The sequence below is a fragment of the Chenopodium quinoa genome, unplaced genomic scaffold, assembly GCF_001683475.1.
Source record: "Chenopodium quinoa cultivar QQ74 unplaced genomic scaffold, ASM168347v1, whole genome shotgun sequence".
NCBI lineage: Eukaryota > Viridiplantae > Streptophyta > Magnoliopsida > Caryophyllales > Amaranthaceae > Chenopodium > Chenopodium quinoa.
Window position 1 is genome coordinate 3932245 of NW_018743977.1, and position 19976 is coordinate 3952220.

Genomic DNA, 19976 nt, shown 5'->3' on the forward strand with positions numbered 1-19976 from the left:
TTCATTCCAACTGTAATCTTTTTCTCGAATGTAAATATACACGATCAACATAATGTGCACACACACACCCTCGCAAAAAAAAGGCTTTGATCTTTTAGATAAAAAAAGAAATAAATGTTAGACAATTCTTACACCCAATTTTATCCATTTCGAGGCACCGATTTTATTCATATAGTTAGAGGGTTTGATCTTTTACATCAAAAAAACAACTAAATGTGCACAGACACACCCTCGCAAAAAAGGGGATCAATGTACTACAGATCACAAATACATAATGTCATCCTCCAAAAAAATACCCCAGGTGCTAACATAAAAGTTCTATTACACATGAGCAAAATAATTACACCATTTTCTTCATGTATTGCATTTCATCATTACGATTTCACTACTTTGCAGACATCGTCACTTGGGTATTAGCTGTACCATTAGCGTGTTGGTTAGTGCCATTAGGACGAATACGGAGTTCATGAGGATGTTGGTTTGGATGTAGATATTGATGGTGGTAAGCCTGAACATACTGCTGATGGTGGTAAGGACCAAAGGGTAGGAACACAGGCTTAGGAGCAATGGGTCTGTAATTTCCGGAAGCAGGTGGTGTTGCAGAATTAGGGGTACTAGGGGTCGCCACCGCCTCTGTACATGGAATGACTGGTCTGTAGTGATGATGGTAAACATATTGTCCATCAGTCCCCGACATGTTGGCTGATGGAGTATGGGGGGTATTCGCACCTGACACACCAGTGAAATACCCTATTGATCCATCAGCATCCACCATCTGGATGCCTCCTATAGAGTGGGGACTGTAAGGAAACACAAAACCGTGTGGTGGACCCATCTACAATAGACAAAACAAGACACACCAACAAAACACACCATAAAACACAAACCCATTGCAAACTATCAAACAACCATTAAAAAAACTTAAAATACTAAACGGAAGATAACCTGAGAATATGAAGGTGTAGCATATGAAGGTGTACACTGTGAATCATTTTCAACCTGTGAGGATTTTTTTTTATTTCTCTTGTTGTTTGTCTTACCCCCTTTTGTAGACTTCTCAACACAAGAAGGGAATCTCACAGCAGTTGTTCTGTGAGCAGGCCTCTTCGGCATTGGGGGATCCTTTGGTACCTCAGAGCAGCTATCTTGTCTCTGTGTGGAAGGGGTAACAGGAGTTCCCTTATCCCCTCGTCCTTCTCCTTGTGCGTTACTACCATTGATCATCGATAGCTTTTCATCCACTTGAATTTCTAATAATTGCAGGCTTTGGATCACTAGATCAGTTGTGGTTTTATAAACACAGGCCTTCGTGCTAAGTGAACCAAACTTGACCATCATTTTATCATACCTACAAACCTCGTCAGTCTTGTTTGGGTCATGGTAAGCAACCTTAACCCTTGTGTGCTTCCTAATCACATCTTTCCTCCAACGCCTAAGAATGAATTTGTCAGGTATCTCATAGTGATCATTCAGCTCGTAAACCTTGATGATGTGACGACAAATAATACCGTGGCATTCAAAGTGCTTGCAGTCGCAACTAGCTTCTTTAGAAACACAATCGAAGGTTATTTTGTATCTCCGCTTTGAAGGTTTCTCCTTCGTACAGTTTTTCGGCTTGTACCAAACTCTATCCTCAACAACATGCTCAATGATACTCTCAGAAACAAGTCCTTTTTCAATTGGACTAACATAAAGGGACCGGCTACATTCACGCTGGACTTCTTTAAATTTTGCATCGGTATAGATCTTCTGGAATATAAGCTCAGCTGGGAAGTCACTGTAAGCCTTCCTCACATATCTCGCATTGTTATCATCAGCTTTCTTTTCAGCTGTAGCTCTAACCTCAAGAGCCTCAACGTAACGCTCAACAAATTCATGCAGCAGGGTGTGTCTACTTAGATATCCATCAAAGAAGTTGTGAATGCTTTCCACTCTCTGCGTGGTCCTCATCCCAGTCCAAAACAAATGCTTGACAAACGCTGGAACCCACATTGCTTGTTCTTCATACAAGCCTGACAAACAGCAATTATAATTACTAAAATTACATTAAAACCAGACATACTTGCTGCAAAATTGATGACTCCAACAATTAAAAATATAAAAACGACAAAATCAGCATTTCATATTACAAAACACCAACACAAACATTTTGCTCGAAGACAGCATTTCAAAATACAAAACACCAACACAAAACTAAACTAGAATCAAAATATGTCTCCAATTCAACTGAATTTTAACAGATGAACTAAGCTTAGTTTGAAAATACATTCACATTTACTTACCTGCCAACCATTCATCATCTTCAACTTCGAATTTCTTGATAACGTCACGCCAACGTTCTTCATATTCCTCACAATCAAGACTATCATAAATAGCATGCTTCAGCGCCTCCTTCAGCTCCTGGTACTTCACATGCTTGCCTAACTTCTTTCCAAACTTGTTAATGATGTGCCAAATGCACCATCTATGGGTTGTTCCTTTCATAAAAACCTTCAGAGCTTTCCTCATTGCCGGATCCTGGTCAGTAAGGATCCCAATAGGTTCTTTGTCGCCCATGCATCGAAGCCAATTTGAGAACACCCATTCAAAAGTCTCAGCATTCTCACGGGTGACAAGCGCACATCCAAAAAGAATGGTTTGCCCATGATGGTTCACTCCTACAAAGTTGCAAAAAGGAAGTTTGTATTCATTAGTCAAATAAGTGGAATCAAATACAACTACATCCCCAAACTCTTCGTAAGCCACCCTACTCCTTGCGTCTACCCACAACACATCCTTAAGCCTTCCTTCTTCATCAACTCGATATGTGTGAAAGAAATTTGAATTGTCATCTACCATTCTCTTAAAGTAAGAAAACATGGCTTTTGCATCACCTTCTTCAAATACCCTTTTCCTTTCCTTAGACACTTCATCATGTAAGTCTTTTTGCTCAAACTGCATCCCCTCCAACCCATTCCTGTGCCGAGCCATACTTCTGTAAATAGTAGAAACTGGCACCCCTGCCCTTCTTTCTTGAAATAGCTGCTTCACAATATGGGGATTTTCCACCAAAAACTTCTTCCGAAATTTACTTATACTCTTCGCTTTACTAGGGGTTGGACTATGCCCATCATGTTCCATTTTTGCCTTTGTTATCTCCCACTGACCTACACTATTCACATGTGCATATACAAACACAGGGCATTCACATTTTTTTGACTTTCACTTAGGACACAACTCTTCATCCTCACTGATTTGAGCATCTGTGACCAAACCCACTTCACTCTTTTTCCTCTTTCGACCAGGCCTTCCATAGCTTTCACATGTCCACCTACAATTCCTCTTTGCCCCTTTTCCATTATTTGCACCGCTTTCACGCACAACACCAAACCCATTCTGCTGCCCATATTCCCTGAAATACTTATCCACTTCTATCATGGACTCAAAAACCATTCCAATGGATGGAGGTGGCAAAGCAACATCCATCTCCACTTCACCAGCCTCCTCAATCTGAATACTGATGGAGACATTGCCCTTCCCTTTCGTTGGAGTCTTAAAGGACTCCTCCCCTACAATTACCTAGTACACCATAACATAATACATTCACCTCACAAAGGTCAGCATTAAACATTAGGTCTAAAAATTTTGAGCACTTAACAATAACATATACTCACACAACTAGTCGAAATAAGTAAAACAAAAAGTACATGATCATCTAACAGAGAGCACTTACTACAGGGAGGACGATGCAATTCTGAGCAATTACATGACATACCAATACAACCAATCAAGTTACATGTATATATTGCAAATTTCTCATACAATTGCGCAGCACAACGAAGTCAATTATGCAACTTTTCATACGATTGTAAATTTACAAACCCTAATTTCCCCTTCCCCCCAATTTTCAGACAAACCCAGAATTACATATCCAAATTTAAGCAATTAAACAGTCACCTGATTTAAAAGCAACTCCAATGCCGCTGCGCAGTCCACTTCTCCACAGTCGTCATCTACGGCCTCTGGGATGCTCGGACCTAACTCACCACCGCTGTTGTACCGCTCGATATCCTCAGTTGTTTCCAGATACTCCATTACACTCCAACTGAGAATACTGTAACTTTTTTTTATTTTTTAAACTCCATTTTTAAGGTTTTTTGGAGCTCAACAATGGAAGAAAAGTTGGTCAGCTTTTCGACATTAACTTTTGGAGGAAGAAGCTTCTTTTTTTCAAAATTACAGTGGGTCTCTCTCTCAGGAAGTACAACTGGTGGGGAAGGGTGAATTGTTTTTTTTTAATCAGCTATGGGTCCCACACCGTTACAAGTTTTTTACTATTTCGTTCACCTTTTCCCTCCATTTCCACAAACCGTTACAATAAAGTGGCTCTTTATTTACAATTTTGCCATGTTATGCACTTGCATATACATATCAAACCTCATTTAGTACTTCCTCAACTCCTTTTATGTACAAGTACACACGTCACATGCTTATGTTGTCATTAACAAGCAACGCCAAATTGATTGTATAAAAGAAACGAAAAAAAAACCATCAAATTGGGAAATTAACACCATTTAACAGTAGCAGAAATTTTACAAAAGACACTCTCTTATCAAATTGAAACGCTAGAATTTTAATTACGATTGTTACTTTTATCAAAATAAAATAAAGTTTTTTACCATATATAGATCGACTAAAATCATCATTATTAAAGCATATACAAAGAGAAATGTTTAAGGTCATTTACACCCCATTTTTGAACAAAATTAAAAACGCTACACTTTATACTCCATCATTTATTTATTCCCAATTCGTTTCTCTCTTCTTTGACCAAAGCTTGTTGACTATACCCGGCCCCTCCCTTTTACCTTTACTTATCAAAGAGTATAGGTAATTTATTCAAACTTCAAATACTTTAGAATTGCTTAAATCAAATTACATATTCACCCAGAATATTAAATATTACAAACAAAAAATAACAATCAAAGGACCTCTTTCAATTTTAAAATAATATTTGCACCAAAATACACGTACACATTAGATTAGGCAAGATAACACGACCCCATCATCGCAACCATATTGGACTATCGCGCGCGAGCCAATATAAAATCTACTTTGTCAAACATTCTTATATACAATAAATAGTGTTTCGACTTGTTTAATACTTTAAAACCTCATCCAAAAAATTAAAATAAAACACATTAATATTTCAAGTAAATCATAAATCAATATACAAAGTACCTCGTATATTAAGGGTGTGTTTTGCTCAACTGCATTTATCCGGTTAGACTTGATTACACATGAAACCTAATTACCCCAAATTTTTATGCTACTACATATATGAACATTGAACACCTAATTGACCATGAGTAGACCTGACACTGTTTTTTTTTATTGAAGTTACACAGAATGACAGAAGTACATAAAAACACTCTTAAAAAGGCAGACTTTAAAGATTTTGCAACTCACTCTTCCAATCCTTTTAGACCCAACACAGCCCAATATCACACACCTACTCATTTACGGCCCAACCTTTCCATTCCCCAAAACCCAAAAAAAGCCCAATTCCTCGCTCCATCTTCTCAAACTTCAACTCAATTCAATTCAGTTCTGCGCAGAAGCCATAGCAGTATCTCACAACATCCCCATTACACAGAAAAAACGAGCTTAAACAACTACATCAATGGCGGAAGTCGCTAACCCTGGAAGTGACGTTCCTCCTAATCAAACTATCTACATCAACAATCTCAACGAGAAAATTAAGCTTGATGGTACTTCAATTTTGCCCTAATCTCTTCAATTTGTATTTCTTTCTTCTTTTGATTGATTATGGTTTTAATTGTTCTGTAATTTGATTTTTTTCAGAGTTGAAAAAGTCGCTAAATGCAGTATTCTCTCAATTTGGGAAGATAGTTGAGGTATTAGCATTCAAAACGTTGAAACATAAAGGTCAAGCTTGGGTTGTTTTTGAGGAGGTTTCTTCTGCTACTAATGCGCTTCGTCAAATGCAAGGTTTCCCTTTCTATGATAAACCTATGGTATGTAGTGGAAATTGTTATAATTTTGGATTTTGATTTTATGATTTTGATTAGTGTTGGTTTTTAGGGTTCGACATGTTACTTTCGTTGTTTGAAATTAATAGTCGTGTTGATAGTGTAATTTGAACTAGTTATGCGATGATATAATTTAGGTGGAGGGAGTAGGATTGTTGGAGTTGCAAATTTAGGACTTAATCTGAGTTTGTCATTAATATTGGTTGCAGTGATAGTGGTCTTGATAGTGTAATTTGAACTATTTATGTGATAATTAAACCCGGGCGAAGAGAGTAGGAGTTGCAAATAGGATTTTGGGTTTGTCATTTATATCTGGTTGCATTATTGTTAAGCTAACCTAAAGAGGCTAATTAGTAAAGATTGATCAATTAAGAGAGGGTTCTGTTCAACTTTATCTCAAAATCCTTGTGTCAATGTCAAGAACTAATTTGTTCAGTTTGGACTGTAGGTGCTTTTGTGTAATTGGCATTTTATGTTACATGATACGAAGGCTAGCTGGAGAAAGTGAGGTCTTTGTTTCAATGTTCCTCGTTATTTAGTATGCGAAGTTTGATTTTGGACCAAATATTTGGTGTACCTTCAGTTTTTGTTAGAGGTGCTTTGTAATGTGTAGGGCAACAGCTAAGTTTAAATTTTATTCGGATCTTTTTAATAGGGTTTAGGGTTTTTTTGGTGGTCATGATTGTATTTATACAGTAGTAGTTGCAAGTTTGGGACTTTAGCTTGTTGTTTTTTTTTGGTTGTATTATAGAGTAATTCATTATGCCATAACAAAAAGAGAAATTAGTAAAGATAAATGAAGTAGGGAAGAATGCGTCAAATTCTGGTGTCAAATACTTGTAATTAAATGGCTCTGCACTTGTTAGTTTTAGAAACTTTTCAAGTTTTCAATTTGAATTAGTAATTCCTGTTGACTTCAGCTTTTCAGTACAATTCAGACGGACTTATCGTGATATTTAGTACTTACCATTGCTGCGCCCTGATCAAATTTCAAAACGAACTTTTAGCTATATATTTGTTGGGAACAAATTATTTTTAATCCTAGAGTACAGTCAATTGAGTACTGCAAACACACATGCACAAAAACAGAAATGCACAGGTAGAACTTTTTAACCTCAAACATTCAAAAGAAAATTTCCAATTATTTCATAATATGCTCTTCAAATATTCTGAGGTATCCCTAAACTAAACAAGGATGTTACGTTTCTAAATAATGAGAGCACAATGATGAGCCGTCAAGTACACGTGTATAACTGAAATGGGGGAGGGTAATAACTGGAGGTTTTATATATTTGAGGGGAACAAATTAAAACGAATATGAGAAGTAGTTTTCTGCTGAACCCATTAAGTTAGGAATGAAGTACTATTGTAATCACTGAGAAAGTGGAGATTTGAGAGTGTTGTTGGTGTCCCTTGGTGATGGGTAAATAAGGCCATGTGACTAGTTTATAGAAAAGGCAACGTGATCCATGTTTTTTGCTAGGGTTTGGCTTAGGTTTTAGAGGTGCTCACCAGCTCAGCTTTGTGTTGCTTCTATGAAGCATACTCTCTATGTGTATTTGTTGATTTCAGTGGCCATTTACCGTCTCCTCTAGTCAGATAGTAGTGATGTATATTTTTTGGTTAATGCAGAGAATACAATATGCAAAGACCAAGTCAGATGTAATTGCAAAAGCTGATGGTACTTTTGTTCCCCGAGAAAAACGAAAGAGGCATGAGGAGAGAGGTAAGCACTTTCATCTCTTTATGTGTTCTGTGCTACACTAAGTTTCCATTTTAAAATGCCGTTGCTGGTTATTTCTAAAGCAAATTAGGTGACAAGCAATTTGCCCAACAATGGATTTCTTCTCATAGAATTGGTTAGATTAGAAATCCCACTCTAGATTTACTAATTTTTGAAAAAAAAAAATGATTGAGAAATCTTTTCCTCTGTAAAAATTAGTTTGGCTTCTAGAGACAGACAAGTTTTTGGGTAAAGTAAGTCTTCTCACTGATTCCGATTTTTATTAAAAGGCTTGCTTTTTAATTTTTTTTTATAATAATTTCATCCCAGCAAGGTTAGTTCCTAATTTCTTACCTCGTTTTTAATCCTTTATCCCTTGAAAGGGTATGATGTGGTAGAATAAGTTATATCACGTACATGTTGCTGAAGGGTGGGAGCAATGTCACCATGTATGTGTGGTATTATAGAATCTAAGATTATCCCTGCTGCTAGAAAGTTTAATTAGAATGAAAAGGAGGTGAGTTGTGATGTGACTGATGTCTAGGTGCACCATGATAGTAACTAATTATTATCAATAAAGTTATGTTGTATTTCCCTTCAATTAAATCAAAATTATCAAATATAGTTTCTGGCCTTGCTACATGCCATCCACATCAAGCTACTAGTCTCAAATGGAGTTGGAAAGATTCTTCTAGGATTTTTGGGAAGTTACAATAAAAAAAAGGATGACACCACCTCTTACTTTTATAAATAGGTATGTAGATGCAAAGAATAATGAATGTATGCACATTGATAACCTTACAGTCACCTTAGGAGTAGCGCAATGATAGCCTTTCCCACTTTCCTTCCCCATCTGAGCCAATACATTTGTTACATTTGTTGCATGCTTATAAATTTTATGATGGTGATGTCTAGGTCTATTTACTTCTTATTGAGCTGTGTGGTTGTTGGCTAATATAAAAATCCCACCTCCATGGAATGGCCAACCGAATGGGAAAAGGGAAATTCATTGTCGTAATATCAGGGAATATCAAAGATTGATGACATATTATTTGCTGCTGTTGGTAGTCAACCATGAGGGTTCTTGTGAACATCTCTTTTGGGAAGAAATTAGCGGGATCATAATCCAAATACTAACCATCCAGGGTGTTCCTTTTCTATCTTTAGTTCTTTTGAATATTGTTTTTGTCCTTCCTTTTCTCAAAATCACTCATAATTGTATGTGTGCGTGCATGCTTGTGTTGCACATCCATCCACATTTATATCAAATTTATTTGCTTCTAACACTAGGATGATCTGTATAGCTCTGCTAAGGTATATTTATTAAGATATACAGTTAGAATGGAGACTGATAAAACTGGTCTTGTCCTATCTTCCCCCTCCCCCTTTCTCAGTTCCTTTGATATCTTACTGACAGCCTTAGTCATGGCATACGTCCCGCTTAATTTTTTTTAGCTATTTGCTACTGCCTACTGGCTTTTGAAAGATGCAGTACATGTATGTGATTAATAATCAAGCTTGCTTTACCTTTTCATCCGATGAATCTCACTTAAACATAGGTAGGCTTAAGCTATTCTATAGCTAGCAAAATTGGAAAATCGCAATCGTGTAACTAAGGTCATCTTAGGTTAGACGCAAGTAGAGCAATGCATATTAAAGCTTAAAAGCACTCTAAAGCGATAGGGTCCTGTTGCGCCCAGGCAATCTTTGCTCTTGTCCAACATATTTTACTCCTAATTCCCTACCTTTTCCTTTAGAGTGTAGGTTAGTTGTCTTCTCTCTTAGGAAATTGAATGTGATTTTCCATAAAAGAAGGTATAGATACCTCCTTCAAAAAAATTCACTGAAGTCTGTCGTTGGGAAATGTTTGTATGTGGCGGTCATAAATTTGTGGAATGTGGGAATAACTTTATCGATGAAACTTAGTCCTTAATCCCTATCATCTTCTACTCTCCTGTAGATTAGTTTTTAGTTGAGGACAAGGCATAAAATGAATGTAATATCATCGGGAAGAGTAGATAATAACTTCAACCCAAATTTTGTAGATGCTCATTCATATTGATTGTTAAACTTGAAGGACATGCGAGTCTGACATGATTACTGATTAGTTATAATAGGCCGCAGCGAAAAGTCCATTCTGACGTTGTGTAATGTGTTTGAAATGGTTTTGAATGCCGAAGAAAACCAAACTGATAGCAAAGTTTGAGAGCAATTAAAAACCCATGGAACAGAAAGGGAAAGAGAAACTTTGTCAGATTGTGTTTAATGAACTTATGCTTTTTAATTGATTTCAAACTGGTATTCTCTACTGAGAGTGTTTAACAGCTGCTCCATGTTGGATGTTTTATGTTAGTTACTGAGCATTTGTCTGTAATTCTTTTAGCAGGTAAGAAAAAGAAGGAACAACAGGATGCTAATCAAGCAGCTGTGGGCATGAATTATCCGGGAGCATATGGTGTAGCTCCTCCTGTAAGTCATTTTATTTGTATATATTTTTCCATCTTGATGATTTTATACCTATACTTGCATTAGCTTTTGTCTCTTTGGAATTTAAGCAAGTTCTGTTGTTTTTTCTTTGTAAGTAGAAGCATTTTGTAAAATGGAAAATTTAAGTAAGTTCTGTTGTTTTTTCTTTGCAAGTAGAAGCATTTTGTAAAATGGAAAATTACCTTAGAAAACTTGCTCATTGAGACAGGCACTAGAGGTTCTAGTTTAAACCTGTGATCATTGATTAATCTGGAGTTTATTGTTGATTATTAAAAATAGGAAGGAAATGAAAAGAAAGAAAGAAAAAAGGGAGAAAGAAATGCCTCACTAAGCATTGAGGAACTTTTTTTGTTTTCACATGCTGATAATGTTCAGAAGTGATGTCTTTCTGTATATTTAGTCTGTTCCTATAATGTGCTGTGTAGTGTTCTTTCATTTGCACAGAGTGAACTGGACTTTTGCCTTTTTCTTAATTTTGGAGGAGACAGTATCTGAGAACGCTATGATTGAGTTAAATCTTTTTTTACAAATTTTAGAAGGGTGAGAAATGACATGTACTAAATCATCAACTGTAGCTTAATTGAGGGAAATGATTTTGGCGTACCAAAAATTGATTTTGGCACTCATTATGAGAGCACAATTTTCTATATACTATTCACACAAAGGCGTGCCAATATAGCAAAATTAGTTTCCCTCAATTGAACTAGGGAAGGTAAGAATGAGTGGGCTAGCAAGCTAGCAACTACCAATGTTGTACATTGACAGCTTTTATTTCCTGTATCCTAAACTTTACCAAAGAATTCATGCAATAATTCAACAAGGTCTTTTTTTTCCCTATCTAATTCGATTTTGTTGAGTATTGCAGCTTTCACAGATCCCGTATATGGGTGCCAAACCAATCGTTCCGGAGGTCCCAGCTGCACCAAACAACATTCTTTTCGTTCAGAATCTTCCACACGAGGCAACTACATTGATGCTGTCGTTGCTTTTTAGACAATATCCTGGCTTTAAGGAAGTGCGTATGGTGGAAGCAAAGCCTGGCATTGCGTTCGTGGAGTATGAAAATGAAATGCAATCTACAGTTGCAATGAACGCGCTTCAGAATTTCAAAATGGTTGAAAACGCTATGTTAATCACATATGCAAAGAAATAGATGAACAGAACATCTGTGTTTAACATTGCATACATTTAGATGGCTTTTGGTCTGGGAATTTTAAGTTGTAGTGTTGTTTCTGAGCTGCCATGTGTCCATGGTATTTTTAAGGCACATTGATTATATATAGTTCAGGATGTGAAATTTTAGCTGGATATCAATTTCTGCAACTGCAATCAAATCCAAATAGTGATACTGGTTCTTGTGTTTCCTAACTTTTTGAAAATGCATGCACCATGAATTTTGCCTTGCATCTTATTAACCTACAGCTTTGACAAATATTAACCATTTGATCTTAATTTCTGCATATTATATTTCTCTCTCTTATTTATGTTGCCTCTTAATATTCGGGCACAAAAGATGTGATTGTAGCTTCTCTTGCAAACCTAACACTATATACCGAATGGATTGTATACTCCCGGTGTCCTATGATGAAATGTAGAGAATAAACGCTTGAGCTTGAGAAAAGGCCAAATCCTTACTATTTGATTAACACAGGCCTAAAATAAATTGAAACCTCAACATCTTACAAGGACTAGCAATCAAGCTGTATGGGGGCTTCAACATTATACACTCTTAACCACCTCACCCCACCACTCTCACTCAAGGGTTTGAGCTTTGAATCGTATTGGGAATTTTCCACAATAGAACCTGTCCTGGCTGTCCAAAACCTTCCGAAGGTCTACAGAGTACAGACTATAGGGTTAGATGTATGTAATCTGGCTGCCACTCAAAAGGTTGAAACTAGTAGAGGCAATTTTCTAACACTAACCATCTTCAAGAGATACAAATTCAATTAGCCTTTTTTTTAGTGTAATAACTAATCATGTTACATCAGGATGGAAAAGCTACTACTGTAATTTAAACTTTCTCCAGCTCTGACTTGTGCTTGTCAAGTTGCTCTCTCAACTCTTTCTTCCATCCTTGAATAAGCTGTTCTTGTTTCTTAATAAGCTCCGTTTTGACCTTCAACTCTTCTTCCATGACAGAAATTTCCTGATACAACATGAAAAGCGACCAGTCAGTGAATCTGCTCTAATAATCACACCATGTCTACAACTTGTATACAGATGGAGCAACATTTAAATAGGCTCTTCATACCTTCTGAAGCATTTCAGCCTTGGTAGGTTGCTCCTCACGTTGCAGACTGATAAAAAACAATTGAAGCCTTTTAGCAGCCTCCATGAAGTCTCTTGCATGTCTTTCTACATCAACTGAAGCAATACATAGCATTCTCAGCAATTTCATACAAATGAATTAATGTGAATAGTGTTTAAACAGAGCTCAGAGGAAAGTTTCTTTAAACATCAAGAACAACAATTCCAGCACAATGATACAGAAACAATGATTCCACAACAGTTGCTGTCCCAAAAGTAAGATCATACCCAGAGATAGTGATGACATTAGCAGTAATAACTGAGTAGCTGCAATCTCAATTTACAGATTACATTCGAGCAAAGAAAATTAATCCAGCTCCTTTGGAACACAACCTAGATACATTAAGGCTAAAACAACAGGTCACTTGCATATCAAAATGCAAATTTTAACAATAAGGCACTACAAGATTGCATAAAGCAGATTAGTGTAAAAACCAAACCATAATAATGTTCATGCATGGAAACTGCAACTGTCGGTGCTGTGTTCCATTTTCAAAACCCTCCAGCCAATAACGGCTTATGATGATGTATACATCAGTCATTAACATTAGATTCTGACTTTTGGTCAACAACTAGGCTACAGAAGCCAACAATCTAGGCATTTTCAGACCACAACACATGTAAGTACCAGTCCACTACTACCAAAGAAAATAGTTACCAACATTGGAATCTTAATGACCTAAATAGGTTACACCTGATAATACGAACATGTCCCAAACTCATATATCCAAAACCTCGCCTAGCACTCCACCAATTAACCAAATATTCTTCAAGAATTATACTTTTCCTTGTAGTCACACACACTTCAAAACACAAAGAAATCTGTCCATTTCTCTACTTAAAGATGTGATTTTTATGCAATTTTGATTATCACAGACGAAACCAATATGTCTTGTCTTATCGGATATCCTCAGAAGTAGCCTTGTCTCAATTACAAGGACAAAGTTGCATATGTTTCGAGTAACAATCAACCTGATTACAACAAATGTTTTCCATCAATAGCTCCAGTTTGGCCAAAATCCAACAGGATAGTAACTATTTTCAAAGAATGAAACAAAAAGCTATTCGACTACAAATCGGCCAAAACAAACCCTATCCCAGAAAACATCAATAGGGCTTATAAGTTCATCAATTCTTTACCAAACCAAGGGCAGAAGTTCTATGACCAATTATCACTTCCACAACAACTACAATCAAAATTAACACAGAATTCGATAAACACATGAACTCAACAATTAAAAATATAATCATCCCAGAAAATCCAATCCACAGAATTACCTCTCTATTTAATAGTTAGAAATCCAAAAACTCAATTAAAGCACTAATTTTTTACGAAACAAGCATACAAAAGACATTATATACAAAAAAGGGTAACTGGGTAATTCATAAATTATATAAAAACAACAAAATTCAAACGAAAATAGAAAGAAATAATGAAAAAGAAGAAGGAAAAGAAAGTTACTCTGATGAGAAGGATGAGGGGAACGATCAATAGCTTGGAGTTCACGAGCGGGTAAGCAGGGAAGAAGAGCAGCTTCTAAGGCGGTGACACACTGTAACATTTCATCCTTCCCCGCCTGAATTGGCGGAGTTTTCGGTGGTTGTTGCGGCGGCGATTGCAGGGTCCCCGTCGATGGAGTATCCACTGTTTGCTGGTCTGCCATTTGCTTCTCAGGAGATTTGTTTTTCTTTGGGGCTGTTTTTTTTTTTTTTTTTTTTTTTTTTTTTGAAGCAGGGGCTGTTTAAACCTTGTTTATTTCTAGCCCGTCCTAGCGCCTAACAGTGATGGAAATGGGTTGTCCATCACAGGGGCAAGATGGTAATTTCGTCATATTTGAAAATTTTAAACACAAGCATAGCCGTTGCCAACGTGTCAAACCCGTTATGCCAACTAATCACCCCGTTGCTTATGTGGCGAGTAAATCCTAGTCAGAAATTAAGGATCCTTTCCCCAAATCAATTTCCCAATTAACCACGCGCCTGGTGAAATTAGGGTTCATCGACATTTTCCCCAAATTGTTCCTTCTTTGTTCAATCAGTAGTTGTTCGACGTCGAAAATAGGGTTTTTCGCGGAAAAGGAAGTAAAGCATTCTTCTTCGAAGCTCCAAGTAGTTGAATTAGGGTTTTTCGCGGAAAAGGGTGTTGGTCGCAGACGAATTTGCAAAGGAATAAGGTATTCTAAGTTTTAAAGTGAATGAATGGTTTGATTTGGTTTCTTGTTCACTCATATAGCGTGGTTTGTATTTGAGTTTATGTAGTTTGATTGAACTTGTTAATTGAATTCAGAATTTAACTGAGTAATGTAGTTATTAGGTATAAACAATTGAATTTAAAACGAACTAATTTTGGCAAAATGTGAAGTTTTTAGGTTGTGAAGCAACTAAATTTTGAATAGTGTATACTTGCATGTTAATTGAAAAAAAGTTGATGTGGTTTACTGCAATATGTAGTGTATTTTACTAAGTTTGTGGCTGGTTTTATGCAAATTTATGCAAAACAAAGTACAGTAATTGAAGTGTTCTTATTTTAGCTTGTGCTTTTGCATTTTAGTTATGTGGTCTTGTGTTATTATTTGAATAACCTGTTTTTCTGTGTATTGGTTAATATTACAAGAAAATGGGAAGACACGATGCTCGTGTGAATTCAAAGCATGTTTGTGGTGAAGAATCATCTTATTCAAGGGTTGTGAAGAAAAGAAAAAGGGCCGCTGACGACTATTATGGTCTTCAATCTGATAGTGAAGATGGTAACGACTCTCAAAATTTCGCACATTCTTCTTCCCATAAATCCTCATCCCATAAATCCAGGGATGACAGAAGAAGGAAACACCATAAATCTGAGGTAAAGAAAGACAGTGTAGTAGTTTGGGTTGATTTGGTTTTATAATTGTTCTAATTACTTCATTTTGTTGTGAAAAGATGATTGACCCTAGCAAAGGGGAGCTTGTGAAGGCTAGGTATGATGTTGTCAATATACAGGCGAGGAGGTGCAGGAAAGTATGGTGTATATCTTGCAAGTAAAGCATTTACCTTATTGCAAGCAAAGCATTTACCTTATTGCTTATTTGTTTGTTTGGTAATATACTTAATTAGATAATGAACCCCTTTCCTCTGAATTTTGAATGTAGGGTCCAAATGTGATATGTAGGGTTGATATGTTTTACTTGAGGGTAATCAAATCTCTAGATAAAAGCAGGAAGGAGGAAGTGAAGCTGATGGGTTTTGGTGGGTTGCTGGAACTGAAGTTAAATTATTTGCCAAGGCAGTTATGTTATTGGATAATGTCAAGGATTCAAAGTTGCGGTTCGATAGAATTTGGTGATGAGCAGGTAATGATGTTGGCCCCAATACAACTTCAATGTATATTGGGGTTGCCAATGGAAGAAAAAGTAGTTCCTTTGAAAGTAGATAGGGATGATCGTGTTATGGTGAAGAAGTTGGATGGTATTATAAGGGATTATAGGGCTGGAGGGAAAAACGGTGATCAATTGTCTTTGGTAAAGGCAATAGGTGTTGTGACTAAGGGGTTGGATAAGGATGGGAATGAACTGCCTCTTGCTAATGATGCAGAGAAGATGCAGTTCAGGAATGCATTTCTTATTGTTGTATTGGGTGCCTTGTTGTGTCCCACAACCAAATGGGGCCTCTTGGCGAAGAAGCTTACACCAGCTATTACAGTTGCTCGGCATTCGGCCAAGTATGATTGGTGCACCATGGTATATAATTGGTTAATAGACTGTGTGAAGGTGTTTGCAGATAAGTTTGATGAAAACGGGTTTGCTGCAGGCTGTGGTGGCTGCTCGTTGTTTGTATTGGTAAGTTAAGTTAAATTTGTTAATTTTCACTTAGATGTACCCAATGTTCAATTTTACAATGTTAATTTTTTGGTTACAGGTGTTCTATCTTGACCATCTACACCGACCTCCTGTCAGGTGGGGTGTTTTACCAAGAATAAAGGTGTGGACGGCGGTTGAAGTGACCAGGGCAACAAAAGAAGACAAAAGGAGGACGTCTGACGATTACGGGAAGCTGATGGTTTATGCTTATGAGTTTGTTATTTATTTTTGTTGTATTTTTATTTTGGTTATATGATGTTTATTTTTGTTATATTTTTATTTTGTTTATATTTTTTTTTTTTTTTTTTTAGAACTCTAAAATAAAAAAACAAAAATTGAATTGTTGTTTCAGTGTGCCCCAGTTGCATATGGAGAGGAGGATCATCCATATGCAGTTCGAGACTCGTCAAGGACATTAGTGCAGAAAGTGGCTGCTGAGGTAAACTCACATGCAATTTTATTGAGGTGTAATTGCAAGTGTTATTTTATTTTGTCTGACTTATTAATGTTATTTCTGTCATTGTAATTTTTATTGCAGGTGGTGAATCTGTTAAAACCTCAACTGCAGAGTATGGTCTCTGAGGCAGTGAGGAATGAGGTCCAATCTCCAATCAAGACTATCATACCATTGAGGAGGAGGACCATCCTGATCTCAGATCTCACAAGGATGAAGAGTTCAGATCTCATAAGGAGGGTGAGGATGGAGTTGATGATATCATATCTCCTCACAAGGAGGGTGAGGATGGAGCTGATGATTTCTGATCTCCTCACAAGGAGGGTGAGGAGAGATCTGCGAAGAGTTCTGACAATGACAAGGATGAAGAGAGATCTGGGAAGAATTCTCCTGAAGACATGGATGATGAGTCCAAGGAGAAGACTCCTAAAGACAGGGATGATGAGCCCAAGGAGAAGACTCCTAAAGACAGGGATGATGAACACAAGGAGAATTCTCCAAAGCAGAGAGGTCCCAAAGGTCCCAAGCAGAAAGCTCCCACGGATGGAGTGCCTGGTGATGAACAAACTCCAGGTCGAGATGATGTACTGAGTGAGGGGTCAATTGTGCGGCCACATGGTTCGAACCGTAGAACAAGGGAGAAGAGACCTTTGGTGCCAACAAATATCAGTTTGGTTTCCGGACTAAAGAACACCACCAAACAATCAATTTTAGAGAAAAGGTTTATAGAGTATGTTCGTTCGTTTCGGTCAGTGCGGAGTGGAAGGTATAACACATAATGCTTTACTCGATCTTTTCCAATAATTTCTACCCCTGTTTTTATGTACTTTCAATATTAAGCAGGCCAGGTCTAGCCCTTGTCCAATGCAATGGTGTTGATGCCACCCTTAAGGATTGCTACCATCTTTTGATGGTGAAGGAGTGCATAAGTTCTATCTACGTCCGTATGGCTTCAAGATTGTATACAAAACGCTGGGAAGTTGAGCAATTCATTGGCAAGAGCCGTCGAGTCCTCATGTCACCTGACTTCTCGATATGTGCTGTGTATGCCCTTTCTCTGTTTCTTCTTGTTACATATTAAATGGCTAATGTGTTCTCTATTTTATTCGACACAATCGAGCTCTGTGTTCTGTTGACAACTACCAGATTGCCCTTCGGTACCGGAATGCCATAGCTAATATTCTACTTGGAGAATTGCTAGTTGTAAGCCCCCAAATCAGCTCCACTTCCCTTTATTTAAATTTAACTTTGATGGTTCCATTTACTGATGTTGTCATGTGTATTTTGAAGATATTTGTACCTGTGTTAAAAAACGATCATTGGTGGTGTGCAGTGTTTGATTTGCAAGCCAAGACAAGGTGGTACATTGACACTATGTACTCAGAGCCATGGGTCGCTCACCAGTCTGATTGCGTCTGTGTGGTATGTGCAATTTTGTGTTGACTGGATTCTATTTAAGTTGTATAGTCCACGATCATTTATATTTATGAATTAGTTTATTTATAACACAGACAAATGCCGTGGAAGCACTGATCAACTCCCTGCATTCGCAATGGAAGCTTGGACAAATCACAGCGTGGCCTCAAAAGGCTATACAAATATTGGATAACACAAATCAATAAGTTTGCCAATTTTATGTTTCTGTTAATATTTAGCATTATGCTTTGATGGTTTGTTTTGTTGTTACATTAATACAAGCTTCACTCGTCCATTTTTAGCCGATCATGTGTAGTATACATGCTTGCGTGCATAAAAGCCTGTGCGTATCAGATGCAAACGAAGTGGAGCATTGTGAGTTCATCTTTATCCTCATTCTTGTTGAGTTAATCTTTATCCTCATTCTTGTTGAGGGTTGTTAATTTGCATCACTTTTAAGTCCATACCGGCATGTGTCTATTGCGTAAAAGGACAAAATTGAAGTGACACAGGAGAAATTGCTCCTTGATGATGCAATGTGCGAGTACAATGAGATCAAAGGGACCTTCCACACCATCATCCCGAATGCCCACTCTCCTCAAAAGATTTCACACACAGCAATGAGACGCACAGCGAACAAGATACACCAATCATGTGCTTAACTTCGTTGTTTTACGATATTGGCTCCCTAAACGATTAACTTTGCTATTAGTACATTTTCATGTCTGTTAAAATTCTAAGTATTACTCATACTTAAGTTATTGGCTCCCCAATAGTATCTATTATTTCCTAGTAGTAAACACAACATTTTGGTTGATCTACTTGGGATAAGTAGTATGCTACTTATGCTCCAGTAGTACTAGGTAGTGGCTCAGTAGTTCTAAAATCTACTAAATGTACTACTTTTTGATGAATATGTGCTACTTAATATTTGGTAGTTTGAATACTGGCCCCAGTAGTAGGGATATTTTTGTTTAAACTACTGTATACCAAGTAGAAACTACTAATACTTTATAAATAAAGTATATTATAAAACATAAAACATACCAAGTAGAAACTACTCATACTTTATAAATAAAGTATATTATAAAACATAAAACATAAAATGATTGTATTATCCAGTCCATTACAAATACATAAAACATAATACGATCTACTACTACTAAGGAAGGATCAATCGTTCATCAGCCATCAATTTCTTCCCATTCGTCCGATGACCAATCGTCGTTTGGGTAATTTTCCGCCGCCGATTCACTTCCCAAGTCGTCCCTCAACCAATTCACATGAAGGCACATGTAGAACTTCTCCATGTATCCTTAGGGGTAATTATCCTAATCGAATGCGATGAAATCCCTAACTTCAATGGTGTAGTCGAGGTTGTTCCACTTAGCCATGGTTCTCTTGAATTTCTTGTACCTTGACGTGTCTAATAAGATGTGTTGATATGGATCCACCGTGTATGTTCCTAACCACTAATTGGTTACACTCCATTCCATTTTGGAGACTTACTTACCGTTTTCATCGACCTCGTCCTTAAACCCACTTATGTCCCTCTCCAAAACAATTAACCCCCACAATTTGTTAGACGGCTCATTTTCCATTAACATGACCATTATAATTCATGCAACTTATGAGACGTCTATGTAGTTTGTCTAAATTGAAACTAAAGGCAACTTTATAAACGGACACCAAGTAGTACCACAAACAAAATCCTTTTT

General features: G+C 37.0%; 4 protein-coding genes across 8 annotated transcripts; 2 read left to right on the forward strand and 2 right to left on the reverse strand.

Moving 5' to 3' along the window:
- Positions 1–385: 385 nt before the first annotated feature.
- LOC110689910 (protein FAR-RED IMPAIRED RESPONSE 1-like) lies at positions 386–3120 on the reverse strand. Its single transcript, XM_021866736.1, has 3 exons — positions 2283–3120; positions 946–2012; positions 386–835 (listed from the first exon to the last, which is right to left on the reverse strand). Exons 1-3 carry the CDS (start codon positions 3118–3120, stop codon positions 386–388), a joined length of 2355 nt encoding a protein of 784 aa, XP_021722428.1.
- Positions 3121–5414: 2294 nt separating this feature from the next.
- Positions 5415–11648, forward strand: LOC110689829 (U1 small nuclear ribonucleoprotein A-like). 2 transcript variants are annotated; one of them, XM_021866657.1, is made up of 5 exons: positions 5415–5750; positions 5845–6017; positions 7665–7758; positions 10139–10224; positions 11108–11648. In XM_021866657.1, exons 1-5 carry the CDS (start codon positions 5663–5665, stop codon positions 11393–11395), a joined length of 729 nt encoding a protein of 242 aa, XP_021722349.1. In that variant the 5' UTR covers positions 5415–5662; the 3' UTR covers positions 11396–11648. The 2 variants fall into 2 exon arrangements, with proteins under 2 accessions (XP_021722349.1, XP_021722350.1); XM_021866658.1 differs by having other exon boundaries at positions 5416–5750; positions 10142–10224.
- A 523-nt stretch (positions 11649–12171) lies between these two features.
- LOC110689830 (mediator of RNA polymerase II transcription subunit 28-like) lies at positions 12172–14274 on the reverse strand. The gene is made up of 3 exons (XM_021866659.1): positions 14015–14274; positions 12497–12609; positions 12172–12391 (listed from the first exon to the last, which is right to left on the reverse strand). The coding sequence occupies exons 1-3, from the start codon at positions 14214–14216 to the stop codon at positions 12257–12259; spliced, it is 450 nt and encodes a 149-aa protein (XP_021722351.1). The 5' UTR covers positions 14217–14274; the 3' UTR covers positions 12172–12256.
- A 227-nt stretch (positions 14275–14501) lies between these two features.
- On the forward strand, positions 14502–19202 carry LOC110689827. Of its 4 annotated transcripts, none has more exons than XM_021866654.1 (11): positions 14502–14726; positions 15167–15394; positions 15472–15569; positions 15681–16367; positions 16447–16587; positions 16741–16827; positions 16927–17608; positions 17686–18045; positions 18176–18264; positions 18354–18633; positions 18750–19202. In XM_021866654.1, the coding sequence occupies exons 3-7, from the start codon at positions 15552–15554 to the stop codon at positions 17431–17433; spliced, it is 1440 nt and encodes a 479-aa protein (XP_021722346.1). In that variant the 5' UTR covers positions 14502–14726; positions 15167–15394; positions 15472–15551; the 3' UTR covers positions 17434–17608; positions 17686–18045; positions 18176–18264; positions 18354–18633; positions 18750–19202. The 4 variants fall into 4 exon arrangements, with proteins under 4 accessions (XP_021722346.1, XP_021722348.1, XP_021722347.1 ...); XM_021866656.1 differs by having other exon boundaries at positions 17686–17886; positions 17989–18045; positions 18354–19202; XM_021866655.1 differs by having other exon boundaries at positions 18133–18264; positions 18354–19202.
- Positions 19203–19976: the final 774 nt, after the last annotated feature.